General features: G+C 54.2%; 2 protein-coding genes across 2 annotated transcripts in view; one reads left to right on the top strand and one right to left on the bottom strand.

Annotated features, from left to right (window-relative positions):
- The window catches only part of Pkn1 (protein kinase N1), a 28,801-nt gene extending 12,124 nt beyond the window's left edge, over window positions 1-16,677 (top strand). Inside the window, exons 5-22 of the mRNA XM_051168503.1 lie at window positions 2,718-2,863; window positions 3,280-3,493; window positions 3,946-4,140; window positions 5,058-5,167; window positions 5,255-5,398; window positions 8,953-9,028; window positions 9,113-9,254; window positions 9,334-9,427; window positions 13,130-13,209; window positions 13,284-13,359; window positions 13,447-13,538; window positions 14,406-14,582; window positions 14,761-14,823; window positions 14,947-15,023; window positions 15,275-15,417; window positions 15,705-15,812; window positions 15,913-15,993; window positions 16,294-16,677. Of these exons, the coding sequence (XP_051024460.1) occupies window positions 2,718-2,863; window positions 3,280-3,493; window positions 3,946-4,140; window positions 5,058-5,167; window positions 5,255-5,398; window positions 8,953-9,028; window positions 9,113-9,254; window positions 9,334-9,427; window positions 13,130-13,209; window positions 13,284-13,359; window positions 13,447-13,538; window positions 14,406-14,582; window positions 14,761-14,823; window positions 14,947-15,023; window positions 15,275-15,417; window positions 15,705-15,812; window positions 15,913-15,993; window positions 16,294-16,497 (2,222 nt within the window). The 3' untranslated portion in view covers window positions 16,498-16,677. The remainder of the gene's footprint in view (window positions 1-2,717; window positions 2,864-3,279; window positions 3,494-3,945; window positions 4,141-5,057; window positions 5,168-5,254; window positions 5,399-8,952; window positions 9,029-9,112; window positions 9,255-9,333; window positions 9,428-13,129; window positions 13,210-13,283; window positions 13,360-13,446; window positions 13,539-14,405; window positions 14,583-14,760; window positions 14,824-14,946; window positions 15,024-15,274; window positions 15,418-15,704; window positions 15,813-15,912; window positions 15,994-16,293) is intronic.
- A 384-nt stretch (window positions 16,678-17,061) lies between these two features.
- Ptger1 (prostaglandin E receptor 1) lies at window positions 17,062-20,124 on the bottom strand. The gene is made up of 3 exons (XM_051168504.1): window positions 19,705-20,124; window positions 17,789-18,756; window positions 17,062-17,373 (listed from the first exon to the last, which is right to left on the bottom strand). The coding sequence occupies exons 2-3, from the start codon at window positions 18,737-18,739 to the stop codon at window positions 17,107-17,109; spliced, it is 1,218 nt and encodes a 405-aa protein (XP_051024461.1). The 5' UTR covers window positions 18,740-18,756; window positions 19,705-20,124; the 3' UTR covers window positions 17,062-17,106.
- Window positions 20,125-20,799: the final 675 nt, after the last annotated feature.

Below are 20,799 nucleotides of genomic sequence, written 5' to 3'. Positions count from 1 at the left end.
CCTGTAATTCCAGTACTCAAGGAGGCAGAGGCAGGTAGATTGCTGTGAGATCGAGGCCAGCCTGATCTACAAAATGAGTCCAGGATAGCCAAGGCTACACAGAGAACCCCTATCTTGAAAAACAAAAGAAAGAAAGGAAGAAAGACCTAGTCTCAAAACGAAACAAAATTAAAAGCAACAAAGGGTTGGAGCTAAAAATATGGCTTGTTTGTTGAGAAAGCTTGCTGCTCTTCCAAATGACCCAAATTTAGTTACCCAGACTCACAGCTACCTGTAACTCCAGCACCAGAGATATGATGCCGCTTCTGGCCTCTGTAGCATCTACACACATATATGTGTACGTGTGTACATACATAAAAATAAATCTTTAAAGCTGGGCATGGTGGTATATGCCTTCAATCCCAGCAGTCTGGGAAGCAGAGGCAGGCAGATCACTGTGAGTTCAAGGCCAGCCTAGTCTACACAGTGAATCCAGGACAGCCAAGGCTACACAGAGAAACCTTGTCTTGGCAAAAAGAAACAAATGCCATAAAGCTGAATATATCTCCCACCCAACTCATTATGGAAATGGGACGTAGGAGCCTGGACCATGTTGTTCCCTTGTCACACTGGTCTCAGGTGTCCAAAGCTGCAGGTGTTCCCATGTGGTTGCATATTGCTTTTGTGTGTGTGCATAAGTGTATGGGCTCACATGTGTGCAGTTATGTGTGTAGCCCAAAGCCCATGTAAACACACACACATCACACACATATCACACATTATGAGGGCCTGGAGAGATGGCTTAGTGGTTAGAGTAACGACTGCTCTTCTAGAAGATGCAAGTTCAGACTCCCAGCATCCACGTGGTGGCTCACAGTCTGTGACTCCAGTGCCAGGGGCCACTGCATGCGCATGGCATGCCGGCATACATATACAGCATAAGGATAAAATGGAAAAAATACCCTGACAGAAGCAACTTAGTGAAGAAAGGGCTTATGGGCTCACAGTTCAGGCCTCGGTCCATCATTTTAGGGAAGTTTTGGCAGCGGGAACTCGAAGGCGCTCGTAACATCCCAGCCACAGCCAAGAGAAGAGAGCAGCGAATGAACACATGCATGCTGGTGCTCAGTTCTCTTCATCCTCGGGCACCCAGCCTCCCCGCTCATGGGGCGGGTCCCCGCCCAGGGAGTGGTGGGCACTCCCAATAACCAATACTCCACACCCACACCCACAGGCCATCCTTATCTAGACAGTCCCCCTTGGGACTCCCTCCCCAGATAATTCCAGCCTGTGGCAAGTTGGCTGTTAAAACCAACCATCACAGTGCTGGGCACATGGGTGGTGGTGGTGCATACCTTTAATCACAGCAGGCAGGAGACAGGAACAGGCAGCTCTTTGTTAGTTCCAGGCCAGCCAGGGTGACATAATGAGATAAAACAAAACAAACAACTATCACTGATGCCAAGAGTTGGGCATCTGTCTGGCTGCTGGTCTTGACACTTTGGTAATTCCCCTGCCTCAGCCTCCCAGATGCTGTGGTGATAGGCATGTACTGCTATAACCAGCATTTTTTTCTTTTTGTTTCCTTTTCCCCTGTTTTAGTAAGCGAGGTCTGAGGACAAGTTTTGGGAGTCAGTTCTCTTCCTACCATGTGTGTTCTCGGGATTGGTTTCAGTTGCTAGTCTTGATAACAGCCTCCTTGGTCTTCCCCACCCCTTGGCTTGCTTTTTCTTTTTCTTTTCTTTCTTTGGTAGGGTCTCTTGTACACCAGGCTGGCTACATAACTTCACCTTCTGAACTTCTGACTCTGTACCCCGAGTGCTGGAACTTCAGGTGTGCTCCACCACACTCAGCTTTCTGTTTGTTTTCGGGGTTGCTATTGGGGGTCTCTCTCTCTCTCTCTCTCTCTCTCTCTCTCTCTCTCTCTCTCTCCTTCTCTCCCTCCCTCTCGTGGTAGGGATGGACAGGTCCTCCTGCACTCCAGGCAGGGGGCTTACCAGTGAGCGGGCCACACATCTAGCCTTTGCTAAGGGTGATGCTCACTCATGACCTCACCTATCCCAGAGGCCCCATCTCCACATGTAAACTGCTGCAGGACCCACACATTCAGCTTCTTACTGAATCCCTGTTGGCAGACGTTCAGGAGGACATGAAAGGTGCGAGTGTCGCAGGAGAGTTGGAGTTATGTCTTGATGACAGTTCCTTGGTGAAAACCTAATGTATGAGGGATGGCTTCTGGGTATAGATAACATCCACCCTTGTGTATTTTAGTGCTCCCTTGGCCCTGTGCTATTCCCTGGGAGTGACAAGGGGCTGTTACAATGTGCCTGTCCCTAAGCCTAAGTTGACAGTATACCTAGGTTATGGTGTTTGAGTCAGAGAGACTGAATTTGGGTGGAAGTGTGACAGTCCCTCTGCTGGAAGAGCCATGATGTATTTTGGTGGCAGTGTGTGGTGTGCCATGGCAGTGTGTGGTGTGCCATGCAGTGTATGGTGTGCCGTGGCAGTGTATGGTGTGCCGTGGCAGTGTGTGGTGTGTCATGCAGTGTGTGGTGTGTCGTGCAGTATATGGTCTGCCATCCCAGTGTGTGGTGTGTTGTGCAGTATATTGTGTGCCATGGCAGTGTGTGGTGTGCCATGGCAGTGTATGGTGTGCCATGGCAGTGTGTGGTGTGCCATGCCTGCACATAGTGGTGTGTCTGAAGGTTGTCTCATTGTCCTGTGGCCTGTGTTCATAGGAGACCCAGACCTGGGAGCCGTAGAGCTGCGCATTGAAGAGCTGCGGCACCATTTCCGAGTAGAGCATGCGGTGGCAGAAGGCGCCAAGAACGTTTTGCGCCTGCTCAGTGCTGCAAAGGCTCCAGACCGCAAGGCAGTCAGCGAGGTGACACAGAGGGTTTCTGCTAGGGATGGGGCACTGGAGGGAGGTGGGAGGGTGGGGCACAGGACACAGGTGAGGCAGGGGCATGCAACAGCCACAGGTCGTGGTGAGGGGTTGACTGCCTCTAGTTGTGGAGCCTCAATAAGAAAGAGGAGAGACATCGGTACACATCTAAGAGTGGAGCTGGGTAGAGCATCAGGGAGAGGCGGGGCGCCAGCAAGAAGCAGGCAGAGCTCCAGACAGGCAGAGGCTTTGAGGAATATGTGGCTCCTCAATGGGCCCTGGCTCCACCAAGGGGCAAGGCCTAGGTTTCAAGTCTCCACTTGATGGATCTAAGAACATTTGAGGTTTAGCACTGAGGAAGAAGTTGCTGGAGGTGGGCCTATGTCTGTCTTCAGCTCTCTGCCTTCCTTCGTCAGGCTCAGGAGAAACTGACTGAGTCCAACCAGAAGCTGGGATTGCTGCGTGAGTCACTGGAGCGGCGCCTTGGAGAGCTACCTGCTGATCACCCCAAGGGGCGGCTGCTTCGGGAGGAGCTCACCGTGGCCTCCTCAGCAGCTTTCAGTGCGATTCTGCCTGGGCCCTTCCCTGCCACCCACTACAGCACCTTGAGCAAGCCTGCCCCACTCACAGGTGGGCTCCAGACTCCCTGCACCTCTGGGACCTAGCTCCAAGACCGCTTAGCTGAGTCTCCAGGCTCCCCAGCCTTGAATGCAGCTTATCCATGGCCTCCTTCCCGTCTTCTCCTGGTTCCCAGTCAGGCAGCCCCCATCTTCTTGCTCTGTTCTGATGCTAGACTGACCCGTCCTTCTCCTCACCCAGTCACCAGCCAACGGCAAATCATCACATCTTAGCCCCCCTCCCCCATCTACTCTCCTCATAGTTGTTACCTTAGCTTGGCCTGAATGTCTTTCTCTCTGAAAACTTGAGCACCCTGAGCCTCCATAGATTGCCGTCCTGTGTCTGACACCGTGTCAAAGCCCCCACTGGCTGCCCCTTCTCAGTTGGCACTGACCCGAGGAGAGGGCCTTCTCCTGATACCGTATCTCCTCGGCCTGCCTTCTATGAGCCTGCCCCTCCCGCAGGGACCCTGGAAGTACGAGTGGTGGGCTGCAGGAACCTTCCAGAGACCATCCCCTGGAATCCTTCCCCCTCAGTGGGGGCATCTGGGACCCCCGACAGCCGCGCCCCTTTCCTGAGCCGCCCAGCTCGAGGCCTTTACAGCCGAAGCGGAAGCCTTAGTGGACGGAACAGCCTCAAGGGGGAGGCTGAGAATTCGGGTAAGTGGGTGGGTGTGTGGGTGGTCACGGGGAGGCTGAGAATGGGAGTGAGTGAGTTAGTGGGTGGGTGGTGGAGGAGACTGAGGTGGGTGGGTGGGGCCGGGCCACATTTATAGCATTTTTTTTATTGATTTGCCTATTGGTTATTTATTTAAAGCCAGGGTTTCTCTACGTTGCCCAGGCTGCCCTCATTCTTGGATCAAACGTACTCAGTCATTTAAACACTGTATGGGACTAGAGAGAGGACTCTGGTTAGGAGTGTGCGCTGAGCTTACAGAGGAGCCCCACCCACGTCAGCGGTCTCTTCACGGGTGTCACTGCAGTTTCAGGGACTCTGCTGCCCTCTTCTAGCCTCCCTGGTTACTACGCCCGTGTGCACAAAATTCCATTCTCACACACACATATACACATAATTAGGAAATAAAAATGAGTCAGGCGTGGTGGTGCGTGTCTTTAATCCCAGCACTCTGTCTCAGAAACAGACCAAATGCATGTCTGATGTGGCTGTACAAGCCTTCCAGAATTTAAGAGGTAGAAGCAGGAAGATCAGAAGTTCAGGTCCAACCTGGGCTACATGAAACACTGCCTCTAAAAAAACATAAAATAAAAATGAGGGTTGACATGTGGTACATGCCTGTAATCCTAATACCTGGTAGGCTAAGGCAGGAGGATTTCAGGCCAGTCTGGGTTACATAGTAAGTTCTAGGCTAATCTGGTCTTTGGAGTAAGATTCTATCTCAAAACCAAAAGAAAAACACACACAAAAAAAATGAACAACCCCTTCTCCCCAAGTCCGCAATCCGAGTTAAAGGCTTTACTGTTAAAGGCGGGCTAGCAGAACTTGAGGGGGCTAAAGGCCCTGGCAGGATGTGGAGCAAGCGCCCCTCCCCCTTTCCTGTGCCCTCCCCTGGTTTCAGCTGAGGTCAGCACCGTGCTCAAGCTGGACAATGCCGTGGTGGGGCAGACAGCCTGGAAGCCGTGTGGCCCCAATGCCTGGGACCAGAGTTTTACCCTGGAGCTGGAGAGGGTGAGCTGTGCTGGGGGCCGTGGGGCTGTAGGAAGGGGAACTCAGCCTTCAGACACACCAAGTGATGGCCTGTTCTTCTTCCTGGAGGCTCGGGAGCTGGAGCTGGCTGTGTTCTGGCGTGACCAGAGGGGCCTGTGTGCGCTCAAATTTCTGAAATTGGAGGACTTCTTGGACAACGAGAGGCATGAGGTGCAGCTGGACATGGAGCCGCAGGGCTGCCTGGTGGCCGAGGTACAGCCTGGTCTCTAACTTCTGACCCCAAGATGTTTCTTGCCCCTGGTTGTCTGGCATGGGGAGAGTGACTTCAGATGCCCGGGAGCTGTAATGGGAAGTCAGCCTCATGAGAGCTGGGATTGGGGCCGGGAGCCGCACATCTCACACAAGGACAGCTCCGCAGTAACGGACCACATCTGTGACAGTGTTTCTAGAAGGCTGGGCCTCGTCACATTAGATATTGACCTGGTGACAGGGCTCAGTGGGTAGAATGCTTGCCCAGCATGTGCAAAGCCCTAGGCCCCCTTGCTAGTTGCAGATAAAACTAGGCGTGGGCCCTGGAGACACGGCTCAGTAGTTACGAGCACTAGCTGCTCTTTGAGATTTGATTTCCAGCACCTCCACAGCCACTCACAGCTGACTGGAACTCCAGTTCCAGGGCGTCTGACACTTCTGGTCTTGGTCACTAGGTGCACATGCAGGCAAAACACCCACACACATTAAATAGACAATAAAACTAGATGCCATACAACCCCAAGCCACATGGTGAGCCGGAGGCCAGGAATATAAAGACTTATCAAAAAGCAAAAACCGCCAGGCGTGGTGGCGCACGCCTTTAATGCCAGCACTCAGGAGGCAGAGGCAGGCAGATCGCTGTGAGTTCAAGGCCAGCCTGGACTACAGAGTGAGTCCAGCACAGCCAAGGCTACACAGAGAGATCCTGTCTCGAAAAACCAAACCAAACCAAAACAAAACAAAAAAAAACAAAAAAAAAACAAAAAGCAAAAACCAAAGCCAGGCAGTGTGTTCGAGGCCAGCCTGGTCTACTAAGCGAGTTCCAGGATAGCCAAGGCTACACAGAGAAACCCCGTCTTGAAAAATAAAAATGGCAGACAGCTGGATGTTGTACTCCTTTAATCCCGCCACTCAGGAGGCAGAGGCAGGTGGATCTCCGTGAGTTCGAAGCCAGCCTGGTCTATATAATGAGTTCCAGGGTAGCCAGGGCTGTTGCAGAGAAACACTGGGGAAAACCAACCAGCCAACCAAATAAACAAACAAACAACAAAAACCAGTTGGTTGTGTGTAATAGCCCACACCTTTAATCTCAGCACTCTGGAAACATAGGAGGCAGATCTCTGAGTTTGAAGCCAGCTTGATCTATACAGTGAGGTCTACATAGAGAGACCCTGTCAAAAAACATGCACTGGGTGAGCCTCATGTGGAACGGTAGGCTAGCACCCCAAAGCTCTGCAAGACAGCAACAACAAGAAACTCAGGTGGGGAGGGATGCTGTGGTGACAGCTGCACCTGACAGAAGTGTCTGGAGTTGTGTTGTCACTGAGCCCATCACATTGGTTCCCCTGCGGATAGAATGTTCTGTCTGAAGTGTGGCTAGTGTCACTGGAAAGCAAAGTTTTCATCTTCCTGCAGCAGTGAGTGATTTAACATTGGCTCTCCACACATGGCAACTGTACAGGGCACTCTGCGTCCAGAGCTCAGTACCTATGCGTGTTGGAGTTGGGAATGCCAAGTCGTTATGGTTTCCCCACACGGGTGGTCCCATCCTCACTGGGGTTTCTGAAGGAAAGGGCCCGGCCCCATTCCTAGTGTTTCTGATTCCGTCTAAGAGAGGGACCTTAGGACATATTTCTCGAAGGTCCCAGGTATGTAAGGCATCTGTCTGTCACTGTTACAGACACCTGAAATAATCAGAGGAAGGGTTATTTTGGCCCCTGGTTTCTGACCATGGTTCCTGGGCCTGTAGCTCAGTGTTTTGCTTTGATGCCAGCAGCACAGGTGGAGGAGGCATGCCCACCCATTGGAATGTCGAAGCAAAGAGAGACACAAGAAGGGGCTAGGCTCCTAATGTTCTATGCGAGGACATACCCCAGTGACCTCACTTCCTGCCACTAGAACCAACCTTTAAAGGTTACACCACCTCCCATGCAGAGCCACAGGCTTGTGACCAGATCTTCAATACACAGGGCCCTGTGGGGATTTGCTGAACCTAATGATGCCAGTGTGGCCAACCTGAGACCACACTCGGGAGTCAAGTCAGAGGAGATGTGCGACTGTTTTCTAGACTTACCATGTCGGTCTTGTTGGTCTGGATCCTTCCTTTCCTCCAGAGGAGGGTCTGGGTGCCTGCTTCCTTCATTTCCAAGATGGAAGCCTGTTGTGGTTTGGTTTAAGTGTTCCTGTCTCAGAATGTGCCTGTGGCTGTGGTAAAGTACCCCAACAAGAGCAATTTAAGGGAAAAGGGTTTCTGTTGGCTCACAGTCCTTCCCGGTGGGAAGGTGAAGGCAGCAGGAGAGCTAGGTGGCCGGTCCCAGTGCGTGGGAAAAGTGGTAAGTGCCTGGAGCTCACTTGATTTCTTGGTTCCATCCTGCCCAGGAACCCCACCCAGGAAAAGCCCTCACAGTCTCCCCAGGCCTTCCCTAGTGTGCGGGACCACCTGAGGTGATCTCTCACAAGGGCCTGGAGGCCGGGCTCCCAGGTGGCTCTTGTCAGTTTGGCAACTGACGTTAACTATTACAGTCCCCATGAGGGCTCATGTGTCTGAACACTTGCTCCGCAGCTGGTGGCTCTTTCGAAAGGTTATAGAACCACCAGGAAATGGACCGTCACTGGAAGAAGTGTGTCACTAGGGGACAGACCGTGAGGACTGTAGTTAAGCCCTACGTCCTGCTGGCCTTCTGCTTCCTGGTCCTCTGAGATGCACCTGGGCTTCAGTCTTCCGCCACTGTGGACCCCACTGCCTGAGCTGCCATGTCTTCCTCCCATGGCTGACTGTTCCTAAGCTAAGCGCCAGAGGAGACCTTCCCTACAGTTGTTTCTGTCAGGTAGTCTGTCCCAGTGAGGAGAAAAGCAATGCGACCTGTCAGGGAGTTATTTACTTGTCAGCACTCTGTTTCTTTTTTTTTCTTTAAAAAAGATTTTATTTATTTATTTGTTTGTTTGTTTGTTTGTTTATTGTAGATGAATGCTCTCTCTGTATGTATACCACCAGAAGAGGGCTCCAGACCTCATTATAGATGGTTGTGAGCCACCATGTGGTTGCTGGGAATTGAACCCAGGACCTCTGGAAGAGCAGTCACTGCTCTTAACCTCTGAGCCATCTCTCCAGCCCCCAGCACTCCATTTCTTATAATACTCGAGAGAAATAAACCTAAAGGACGCAGGTTTCTTTGGGGTCGTGGTTTCAGGGTCACAGCCGGCTCACCCCCTTGCTTCTGAGCTGTGGCAAATGATGAGGTGCAGTGGAGCTGCTCACACGTGCACAGGGAGACGGAGGGAGGAGAAAGGCGGAGGTCTGGTAGCTAGTGACCTACTTCCTTCCATGACGCCCCTCCTGTGAACTTTCCCAGTTCCCAACAGTATCGAGCTCTGACCCCATCAGTAGATGAACCATGAGTGAGGTCACCGACCTGTACATAGTTAAAGGCTCAGCTTTGCACATGGCTGCTAGAGCCGAGCCATATGCCCTGGGGAAGCTGGCTCCCTGGAGCCCCACACTTAGGTTGTGTGTGCCTCCATCCCTGAGACCACTGCAGCTGAGCATGTCTCCACAGGTCACCTTTCGCAATCCCATCATCGAGCGAATCCCCAGGCTCCAAAGGCAGAAAAAAATCTTCTCCAAGCAGCAAGGTAAGGAGTGGCCGGAGTGAGCTGGATTGGACAGCCAAGGACCCCAGGATGTCACGGGTGGTGACCCTACCCTTGCAACCCCAGGGAAGGCATTTCAGCGTGCTAGACAAATGAACATTGACGTGGCAACTTGGGTGCGGCTGCTCCGGAGACTCATCCCTAATGCTGTGGCCACGGGCACCTTCAGTCCCAACGCGTCTCCAGGTTCTGAGATCCGGCACACTGGGTAAGGAAGGAGGATGGCCCTGGTCACCCATCCCTCCTGTTTCCAGGGTCCCCAGCTCATCCTCCTTCCTCTCCTTCAGAGACATATCCATGGAGAAATTGAATCTTGGTGCTGACTCAGACAGCTCATCCCAGAAGAGCCCCCCAGGGCCGCCCTCCACCTCATGTAGCCTGGTGAGTGTCCACCCCCTGCAGCGGGGCAGCCCCGGGGGCCTGCTTCTTCAGAAACCTCCAGGAGCTAACCCCGATCACACAGCTTTCTGCTTTGTATTGTTTGTTCATTCAGAATAGTTTCAGGCTTTGAACTCTTAAATTCCTAATCCTCCTGGCTCCATGCTGGGATTACCATGCCTGGCTTATAGGTTATCAGTGAAATCAGGGCTTTCTGCGTGCTGGGCAAGTACTCAGCCACCTGAACTACATTCCTAGGACTCAGCTGTTTTCTGTCCCTTCTTTAACGTGTCAGCTTGGAAGATGGACAAGGTGACATAAACACATAGTTCTAGGGAGAGGGTTAGGGTTGGGGTTAGTGGCTGAGGCTGGTGGTCACCACAAGTTTGAGTCCAGCCTTGGCTGGGTAGTAAGCTCTAGGCCAGCTTGGCTACACATCCAGACCCTGTCTCAGAAACCAAAGCTGGAGGGAATGTGAGCTTGGAGCCTTCTGAGTAGTGTGTGCAGCTCTGGGTTCCATCCCAGACTGAAAAGAAAAGAAAAAGAAACGCACACCCTGAGCTGGGGACAAGAGAGCAGGAGAGGTGCCCATCTGTGGTTCCTGCACTGGGACGCCGAGGCAGGAGGACCAGGGACTCAAGGTCATCCTCGGCTATGTAGGGAGGGAGGATGCTTTTCTCTTAATTTTTAGATTATTACACGCCTTTTCTCCCTCCAAATCCCCCTGCAGACCTCTTCTTGCTCTCTGTCAAATTTATGGCCTCTTTTCCATTAATTGCTGTTGCACACATCTATGATCACGCAAATACAATCTGCTCAATCTGTGTGACGTCACTCTCCTGTATGTTTTCAAGGCTGACCACTTTAATATTGTACGACCAGTTAGTGAGCTTTTCCTTGGGGAAGACTATTTCTTTCACTGTAAGCATACTTTAGTTGGCCATACTCCATTTAGGAGGTTCGGGACCTCGTGGACTTTCCCCATCGGCGTTGGCACGTCTGTCACTATTGTCCTTGCTCTGCTCACGTTTGGGCAGTCGTGCTGGCAGGACTGTACAGGTGTAGCTTCTGACTCCTGTAGGAGACACAGCCTCATAACAAACCCCCTGATCCCCCTGGCTCCTCTTCCTCCTCCACAGCGTTCCCTGAGCCTGAAGTGCGGGGGTGTTTTGCAGATGTAGCTGCTGGAACTGGGCTCCACACTTGTGTACTTTGATTGATAGTGGTTTTCTGCAATGGTCTCTGTCTGTATCAAAGAGCAGTTTTCTCAACCTCTGAGCCATCTCTCCAGCCCTAGAGACGTTCTCTTGGTAAGGGATGAGGGCCACTTCTCTCTGTGGGTGTGCGGCAGTGGTCGCCAGCCCTCCTGATGCACTTCCTCCTTTAACACAGCTCTCCGCGCTCTGCTGACCGCAGCCATTCATTGTACTTCATAACTGTCACTTTGCTAGTGTCACAAATTGTGATGTAAATATCTGTGATGATCTTAGGCGACCCCTGTGAAATGCTCATTCTACTCGGACCTCCAAATGGTTGTGACCCACAGGCTGAGTACCACGGGCATAAGGACAAATGCTTAGAATGTAGTTAGGGACTGTGCTGACTTAGGAAAGTGCTGGCTGTAGGTTCTCCCCCCAGGAGCCATGACTTCAGAATCCCTGAGCAGTGGGCAGGTTTCCTGTATATGTTTTTCTCTGGTTGAACTTCCCACGTTCAGTTAAAGAAGCCGGGCGTGGTGGCACAGGCCTTTAATCCAAGCACTGTGAGTTCGAGGCCAGCCTGGTCTACAGAGTGAGTCTGGGACAGCCAAGGCTACACAGAGAGACCCTGTCTTGAAACCCTTCCCGCCCCCCCCCACCAAAAAAAGTTCAGTTAGAGAACTGTTGTTCCAAAACACAAAAGGGAAAACTTTTTTTTTTAGATAAACAATTTATCTCAACGACAAATTGTATTGCTCTATTGATAGGGGTTACCAAAAGAAGTAGGGGTGTGGATGTCATGAGCTTCCTTCAGATCTGTGGTCATGGGTAGTGAGGGGATTGACTGGGTTCTGGGAGCTTGATGAATGTTGGGGGAGCAGTCGCAGCCAAGGAGGACGTTACTATTGGTCACCACGGTGGGGGTGTCATGGAGAGAACTTGCGTGGGTTCCCAGATACTCCTTTTCTCCAGCCATGTCTAGCTCTGGTAGGCTCCCTAACCATAGGCTGTCCATCGATAGCCAGCATCCGCTCTTCTAGGCTGGGCGAATAGAATGTAAGAGTTGTCCCTTTGTCAACTTCACCAAGTGCAATTCCATCCATCTACCCACCACCCACCTACCTACCTGTTTATTTGAGACATGGTCCCTCTAAGTAGCTCTGGCTGTCCTGGAACTCACTATGTAGGCTAAACTGGGCTTGAAATCACAGATATTGCCTTCTCTTTCCCGAGTGCTAGGATTAAAGGTGTGTGTCACTTTGCCTGGCTTCTTCTTATCGCTTTTCTGTTTATTTTTGTGAAAGTACAGACGCTCATGTGGAGGCCAGAGAACAACCTTCAGGCATCAGTTCTCTCTTCACCATGTGGCTCCCAAGGCTCAGACTTAAGTTGTCAGATGGTGTTCTTTTCTTTCTGCAGTCAGATGCTCCACCCCTGAGCTGTGCCCCCTCGCCTTTCCTTTTCTTTCTATATCATACTGCTGAGTGCTGAGATTGCGAGCCACAGTACCTGGCTGTAGTATCTACTCATCATCTTTTTTCCATTTGGAAAAGGAGATGGGAGATGGAACCCATGGTCTCATACGACTAGGCCAGCGTGGCACCACGAATGCACCCTCAGCTCCTGGTTCTTCTTCTTTTTGTTTTTTGTTTTTTCTTTCATTTATGTGGTTGCATGTTGTTGTTTAGAGGGACGGGTGCACATGTGTTACCTCTCACATGTGGAGATGAGAGGACAACTTGCAGGAGTTGATTCTCTCCTCCCACCTGGTGTGTTCCAGAGATTAGCAAGCGCCTTTCCTTTCCCTGGGCCATATTGAAGGCTGCCCCCGCCCCCCGTCCCTGGTTTTTTGCAGTGATGTGCTCATGTGGCGTGTCTGTGCAGGGACAGAGCTCTGAGTGGGGTGTTCACCCAGGAGCAGGTGTGAGCTCCTGGGGTCCATGCCCAGCATTTTAAATCAACCCATCCACCACAACCTGTCCAGGCTAAAGCCAGTAAATAAAATAGCAGATAAAAGATATTTGAATATAAAGTATACTGAGAGGAAAATAAAGCAGAGATGGACAGGGTGTGCTAAGGGTCTCTGCTCTTCAATACAGGAGTCAGCTGAGACCTGCATAGGTAACATCTAAGCAAAGGGTTACAGAAGGAGGGGGAGCTGGGCCTGCTGATACAAGCCTGGGGTCCAAGGTACCTGGCAGGCTGAGGCACAAGGATCACAAGTTCAAGATAGCTTGGGCAATTTGGTGAGAGCCTACTCAAAGAAAATAAGACAGAATTTTGGAGGTAGCATGCATAATGGCCCAAGTTTATCCCTAGTCCTACCACAAAAAAAAAAAAAAAAAAAAAAAAAAGGGAAAAAACAATCTTGCAAATGTGAAGGCAAATTAATCTAAGCAGCAGCTGCAGGTCCTGGGGAGGAGGATGGACCAGGCATGGGTCAGGGATGTGTGGGTCAGGGCCCTCTTGGCTCTCACTTATGGCTACCCTCTCCTCCGCACCACAGGGTTCTCCAACCCACGAATCCACCGCCTCTCCAGAGCTGCCTTCCGAGACCCAGGAGACCCCAGGCCCTGGCCTGTGCAGGTGATGCCCTTCCCTAGCCCCCACTTGGACCCCTGTATTCTCTCCGAGGCCCCACAAGCTCCCTTTCTCCACAGCCCTCTGAGGAAGTCACCCCTGACGCTGGAGGACTTCAAGTTTCTGGCAGTGCTAGGCCGGGGTCACTTTGGGAAGGTGAGGCAGGGGAAGGACTTAGGGGCTCGGAGTTTTCCCCAAGGGACTAGTCTGTCTACTAAGGCCCCCGTGTCCACTGTGTGCCAGGTGCTGCTGTCTGAATTTCGCTCCAGTGGGGAGCTCTTTGCCATCAAAGCCTTGAAGAAAGGTGACATTGTAGCCCGAGACGAGGTGGAGAGGTGAGGCCCTGCCCTGATCCTTGGGGACTTGTGGGAAACAGTTCTCTACTGAGCGTTTCAGTGAGAGGGGGAACTCATGAGGCACTAGAACTAACACCCTCTTACCTCAGCGTGCTGACCTAGCAGTTACTGTGACTCACTTGTGATCCCCCACTGGCCCCCTCTCTCCTCATGCTTTAACAGTCTGCTAGAGGTCGCAGGGTTGTAAGCAGGAGGTTCAGCACTCAGTGTAGGACTTGAGGCTGCCTCAGGGTGGGGTCAGGGTGTGCTTCCAGAGCTGGGGAAGCAGGCCTCCCTCAGAACTCAGCTTCCTTCTCTGTCGTCAGATGCCCATGGACTTGCCATCCCCTTAGGATTGTCCAGCAGACCAGGGAAGGAGCTGTATTTAAATTCTTCACAGTCCTTGTCCCTGTGGAGGCGCCAGGCTGTCCCTGGACTTCCCAGCCACCTTTTTAATAACCATGAACAAGAGCTTGAATAAGCAAGAGTTTATTTATCGATCCGGGCCAGAGAAGCCCAGTTGTGTCTGCCTTAAGGTACTGCTGCATCCGGGTCTGTGCACTCCTCTCTGGGCTGTTCTTGCAGTCGTCACAGAGATGGGGAAGCCTCTTCAAACCAAAGATCAGACCCCGCTGCTTCTGTCCTCACACCACACCCTGTTGACTGGGCCTGCCGGTTCCTAAGCCCGTCCCCAGCACGGGCCCTCAGCCGTTTCCCAAAAGACAGTGGGTAGATTCTGGGGTATTAGCAACCAAGGCTGCCCAAATGAGAGAAATGAATCCAGTTGCAGACATCCGTGAGTGAGCCCCAGAGGGCGTGGGTGTAGGGCAGGGGGCAGCCGGGCTCTGACTTCTGCCTCCTGCCCAGCCTGATGTGTGAGAAGCGGATTTTGGCGGCCGTGACCAGGGCAGGACATCCCTTCCTGGTGAACCTTTTCGGCTGTTTCCAGACCCCGGAGCATGTGTGCTTTGTGATGGAGTACTCGGCCGGTGGAGACCTGATGCTGCACATCCACAGTGATGTGTTCTCAGAGCCCCGGGCCGTGTGAGTCCTCACCCCAGCACATACCCATGCCTGCCCACTACCACCCGAGGCCCAGTCCCCCCACCATACCTTCCGCCCTTCACCCTGAGGCCTGCCTCCTGCACAGCTTTGGGACCCCAGGGGCCGGGGACTTGGTGCCTGTGGAGCCAGGCTTGTGTGATCTTATGCATCTCCACAGCTTCTATTCGGCCTGTGTGGTGCTGGGGCTGCAGTTCCTCCACGAACACAAGATTGTCTACAGGTGTGTGCCCGAGAGCGCGTTCTACCCATAGGTTGGACGTGGTCAAACTGTACAAAGCCCCAACCCCCCAACCGGCACCCTCAATCATCCCTCTTTACATCCCCTGACACCCCCATTCCCCAGGGACCTGAAGTTGGACAATTTGCTCCTGGATACTGAGGGCTACGTCAAGATCGCAGACTTTGGCCTCTGCAAGGAGGGTGAGGGGCTGCAATCGTGGGGTGAGAGGAGCAGGGGGTGGGCTACCTTCTGGTGCAGCTGTACCTGGGTGGCCACGTCCAAGTTTCTTCTCTGCGGGCTCTGCTTGCAGCCACCTGCTTACCCTAACAGCTTTGGCCCCAGCTGGGTCACCCCATACTGATTTGGGGTAGGGCTGGCTATTTGGACTATCTCATGCTCTGCTCCCCCAGCCCCTGTAGGCTCACGTGGCCTTGCTCTCCACCCCACCCAGGGATGGGCTACGGGGACCGGACCAGCACATTCTGTGGAACTCCGGAGTTCCTGGCGCCAGAAGTGCTGACCGACACATCCTACACACGAGCGGTGGACTGGTGGGGACTGGGCGTGCTGCTCTATGAGATGTTGGTTGGAGAGGTGAGACCCAGGCTGGTGTTTTCCTGTGGAGATAGTGCATACACCCCAGGATGGGATGGGAATCTTCCTACCACGTGCTGTGATCTGAAGCCATCAGCCCTGCCCCTCTGACCTCAGTTTCTGTAACTGTAAATGGGACACCTACCCCTGCAAGCCAGCACTGCTGTAGTGTGTGTGTGTGTGTGTGTGTGTGTGTGTGTGTGTGTGTGTGTGTACGCGCGCGTGCGCATGCGCATGTGTTGGCTAAATGTGGGATCTTACTCAACCTGCCCCTTTCTGTCCCCCAGTCACCGTTCCCTGGAGATGATGAGGAGGAGGTGTTTGACAGCATTGTCAACGATGAGGTCCGGTATCCCCGCTTCCTGTCGGCAGAGGCCATCGGCATCATGAGAAGAGTAAGCATACCATCCATCTCTCTACCGCCCTGTGCAAGGTAGGCTGGGAGGGGCCTGGGGACCGGAACCAGGTACATATTGACACTGCGTCCTCTCACAGCTACTGCGGAGAAACCCAGAGCGGAGGTTGGGATCCACTGAGCGCGATGCAGAAGATGTGAAGAAACAGCCTTTCTTCAGGGTGAGTGACCCCTCCACGTCCTGCCAGTCACCCCAAGGGCCTGAGTGTCCATTCCCACCCCAGAGCTAGTTGCTTCATTTCAGGAGTTTTGTTGCCCCCAACAGCCACCATGATCCCCTCCAGTGTCACCTCCTTTGGTCTGCACCCCTCATTACCCAGTCACTCCCGCTGCTTCTCCGGGCCGTGTCATTTCAGGGCTTACCCTGACTCCCTTAGTTTATTTGAGCTCCCAGTCCCTCCGCACCTTGTCTACTTCCCTGCAGACCTCCATCATGACTCTCTCTGTCCCCCTCTCCACAGACTCTGGGCTGGGACGCCCTGCTGGCCCGTCGCCTGCCCCCACCCTTCGTGCCTACGCTTTCGGGGCGCACAGATGTCAGCAACTTCGATGAGGAGTTCACCGGGGAGGCCCCCACACTGAGCCCACCCCGGGATGCGCGGCCCCTCACAGCTGCAGAGCAGGCAGCTTTCCAGGATTTTGATTTCGTGGCAGGAGGCTACTAACCCCAAGCTCCTGCCTTGCCCAAGAGTTCTTGGTTTTTAAAAAGGCCTTCGGGGTTTACCCAAACATGCATTTTCAGCCTCTGTGTGCAATCTGTGTGGGGTGTGCTTGGAGCAGGTGACGGAGGCAGGCAGACCCACTGGGGAAGGACTCTGATGGGGCTCATTGGAGAGGTCGAGATGGGAACGTGCTAGTGGGGAGCAGGACGGGGCTCAGGGCTGTGTTGGGGTTTTAAGGTGGGTACAGGGTGTTGAGACTCTTGGGGTGGTTAGGAAACAAAATGAGCAGAATGGTTGCAAGAGTCTGTTGTGCTGGCGGCAGGAACAGGAAAGTGAATCCAGAACCTCACTCTGCTTGCCAGGAGCCCCAATCTTAGAACCAAGGCTGCAGCGTTGTGCGCATGCTCTTTTGCGGCTGGCCTGGGGGAATCCCACCTGTGATCTTTGGAGCATCCCGTGTATCTGCGCCATCGTGTGGCCAACGTTAGAATTGTACTCCTCTTTCGCCCTGGTGCTGTCACAGTGGTGCTGCCCCACAGACACATCACACTGTGTTTGAAACTCTACCCTTGAGCCCTGCACAGAGTGGTTTGGCTTAGCTTCTGGGCAGGTTCAGAGGTGGCTAAAGCCACTGTGCCGGGAACTACGTAGTGAACTGGCCTCCCAGGCACTCTTGGTTAGGCCCAGCTCTGTTGGGCCACCCTTGGCACCTGCCCTCAGGGGTAGGAGGCGAAGCAGTTGGCGCAGCATGGTCTGGCGCAACAGGATGTACACCCATGGGTCCAGGATCTGGTTCCACGACGCGAGGCGCACAGCCAGAAAGAGCGGCCGCTGCAGGGAGCTAGTGTTCCAGCCCCCGACGGCCAACACCACCAACACCTGCGAGAAAAGCAGGTGTAAGCAGTGGAGCGGGTGGGAGAGAAGGGCTGGGGTGGAAGGTTAGGATGCCGGGGCGGGACATGCAGGACACACACAGATCTGTGCGGGAAGGAGAGTGACTAAGCAAAGATCATCAGTGAGTGTGAAGTCTAGCTAGAGAAGACCCAGTATCCCAGCACACACAGGACTCAGGAAAGGCCAAAAGGAGGAGAGAGCTATGAAGGAATGAGGCAGCGGGGGGGAAAGTGGACTGGAGAGGCTTGAGTGGGTAGGAGTAATTTAGTGAGATCTCAAAGGGCGGAAGTAAGAGCCAGGGACAGCAGAGGGGTTGGCTTTGTCAGCAGGCTGGGTCTTGAGGCGGAGGCCGGGAGGGGACAGAAGGGAGTGTGGCTTGAGGAGCGACTGCGCCCCTCACCAGCAGGGGGCTCCAGCAGATGCACGACACCACCATGATGCCCACGAGCTGGCCCACCATTTCCACGTCGTGCGCATGAATCCTGCGCGTTGAGCCGCCGCCCCGAGAGCTGCGGAGGGTGGCAGAAGCTGAAGCAATGGATGAGGCAGACGAGACGGAGGCCAAGCGGGGTCCACGAGACCCCCAGCGCCGGCGATCGTCGGGACCTGTGGCCTCTGTGAAACGTCGAGACCGGCGACGCCTCCAGCGGGCACGCAGGAGCGCCAGGCCGCTGAGCGTATTGCACACGAGTGCCGCAAGGAGAGCGGCCAGGCCAAGACCTGCGAAGAGGCCGGCAAGCAACGCCTGGCGCCAGCCTCCAGGAGGCCCAAGGCTAATGAAACACCAGGTGCCAGGGTACTGTAGCTCGTAGCGACCCACGTGTGCTAGCGGCAGCAGTGCCACTGCCAAAGCCATAGCGGCCAGCACGGCTAGTGCCAGGCGTGCGCGGGCAACCGACACTCGCGCCGCGTGGAGCAGAGGCTGCGTGACACCCACGCAGCGCTCCACGGCCATGCCGCAGCCAAGCAAGAGTGGGCACAGGCCAAAGAAGACCATGCAGCCGCCCAGGAAATGACAGGCCCCGCCAGCAGGCGCATGTCCTGCAGCATAGAGGCGAAGCACCAGGGCACCCGGGATCACATGGCCTGCCAGGTCGATGGTCAGCAGGCTGGCGACGAACAATAGGAAGGTGGCAGCTGAGCGACGGCGCCGCAGACGGCCTGCAACCTGTGCCAGCAGCGCCAGCGCCAGCACGTTGGACACGGCACCCAGCGTCATGGAGAAGATAGGCAGTGCTGGTGACGTGCCAGAATCGCTTGCTGGCAGCACCACAGAGGTGTTGGGGACCCTGGGTGTTGCACACGTTGTTGCCTCATCCGCCAGGCTCAGGTTAAGCCCACAGGGGCTCATATCAGTGGCCAAGAGGGCTGCGTAGGTAAGAGGAGGGCATAGTGAGGCTAGGATCCCATCCTCCTGTGCCCAGGGCACCTCCACATGGCCCTGGCTGCTCTATTTCGGATCCCACTTCACCTGGAGATACCCCTGCCCCCATCTCTTGTGCCTCCCTTCACTCTGCCCTCTTATCACCTGTCTGCTGGGCAGACTTGACTGAGCTAGCAAAGGTCTCCATTATTTGTCCTCCCCCCCCCCCCATCTCCCAGCACACCAGATTCCTCACCCATGGCTGCATGGAATAGACCCTGACCCACTTCTGATCCCAAATTCCAACCTTCCCCATGTCTGCCCACCTCTTCTTCCTTTTTGGAAGTCTCCTTGCTTGCCCTGGAACTGGCTATGTAGACCAAGCTGGCTTTAACCTCAAGAGAACCACCAGCCTCCTGTGCCCTGGGGTTAAAGGCTCACACCATCCAGACCAGCTTTGGTCACCTTTTAACCCTGCCCTTGATGTCCGTGTCCCAGCATCTCCACTACCATAGCTCATCTCTTGCGAAGACCATGTCGCTGTCTCCAGAGACCCACTCGATCTGCAGTTTCATCTCTCTCCACAACCACCCATGTCTCTATCTATAGACCCGTTCTTGCGCCCGAAGGCCTCTGTGCCCTATAGTCACAGTTCTTCTCCATGGCCCTCCCTGTCCCCACAGACCCCTGCAGCCGTACAGCCATCTCTCACCTCCCAGAGGGGTTGCCATCTGTCTCCATGGTGATCTCTTACTAGTCTGGCAGTGCCCCCATTCAGATGCCTATCCCATGCCGTCGGAACCAGCCTTACCGCTCATTCTCTAGTTGAGAGGGCTAAAGCACAGGCTAAGGACCGAGAGCCATGAAACAGCAGGAGAGTAGGACGACTGCTGCCCCATCTTTCTATGCTCTCCGTTTCTGGCTTGCCAACCCTCGAGTCCCAGCGTTCTTACCCGGTGCTGCTCAGGATGCAGGGTCCCCATGGCCGGAACTTGGCTCCTGCTGCCCGCTCCAGCTACTCCCTGGCTCCCGGCAGGCCGCTCCCTCTTCCTGGGGCGGCTCCTCGGCTGCGTGCCGCCTCTACCCGCACCCCACTGGCCTCCAGGGGCTGCTCCACCCCACGCATGCCTGCCCTCTGGGCTTGGAAGCCTTGAGTGGGCAAAACCTCTGCTCCTGGCAATGGGCAGGACAACCAGGCCCAGCTCCTTCCCGCCAAGGACTGAGGTTCTTTGAATTGGTCTGGTCTCTGTGACCCCCTCCTCTCAGCGGGGGCAGGAACAAACCCCCACACCCCCACCCGGGCCTCTTGCCTGCCTCATTAATAAAGCGGATAAAATCTAAACACTGGAAAATGTGAGCATCGCCTGGGGCGGGGTGGGGGCGTGTGCTGTCCTCAAGGAGCTAGAGGGTTTGGGAGCTGCCTTGGTGTGATGGGAGCCTCCTACCCTCACACTGAGGTAAAGGAGGTGAGCAGCCTAGACCAGGGCAATGGAGTCGTCCTAGGAGAAAGGGAGGTGGCAGAAGGGCTCAGGGGAGCCAGGCTAGCATCTGCATCCCGCCTCCGGGTGGAGTAAGCAATCTGTAGGGCATCCGAGTGCCACGCTGCACCCACAGCTACAGCCTCACTTCATGTCTTGAGAAGGGGCCAATGCCAGGCCAGTCATGACGGCAAGTAAACACTGGATAGCACACACTACTACTTACTGTGCCATCCACTCCCCCGCACACAGACCCCTTGAAAGTGTTGCTTGCCCACACCTTAGCACCTTAGCAGGCTGTTTATCCTGATCCCCAGACAAGAATACAACCGAGACCCTTACATGCATTGGGCACAGCTCCCTGAAACTCAGGGGAGCCCAAGGCTTACCCACAATAGTCACAGCCCTGGCCTAACTTGGTTCCCAACTACCCACTACATACAGCTCCACTCAGCGAAACCACACTCCCAGCTGCTTCCGCCTGGGGCAGAGGTCAGCGAGCTAGTGCAAGCCTAGCATGTGCGATGTCACGGGTTCCACTGTCAGCACTGAACGATGCAGCCTCAGTGA

The sequence above is a fragment of the Acomys russatus genome, chromosome 26, assembly GCF_903995435.1.
Source record: "Acomys russatus chromosome 26, mAcoRus1.1, whole genome shotgun sequence".
NCBI classification, from domain to species: domain Eukaryota; kingdom Metazoa; phylum Chordata; class Mammalia; order Rodentia; family Muridae; genus Acomys; species Acomys russatus.
The sequence above is the reverse complement of the archived record's forward strand: the minus strand, read 5'-3'. Positions and strand labels throughout refer to the sequence as shown.

What these genes read in the sequence shown, in the direction of transcription:
- Ptger1 (XM_051168504.1), bottom strand. Translation starts at nt 18,739, where the DNA reads ATGAGCCCCTGTGGGCTTAACCTGAGCCTGGCGGATGAGGCAACAACG. An exon ending in TCTGCTGGAGCCCCCTGCTG is followed by an intron (nt 17,374 to 17,788) that starts GTGAGGGGCGCA and finishes CTTTTCTCGCAG; the next exon opens with GTGTTGGTGGTGTTGGCCGT.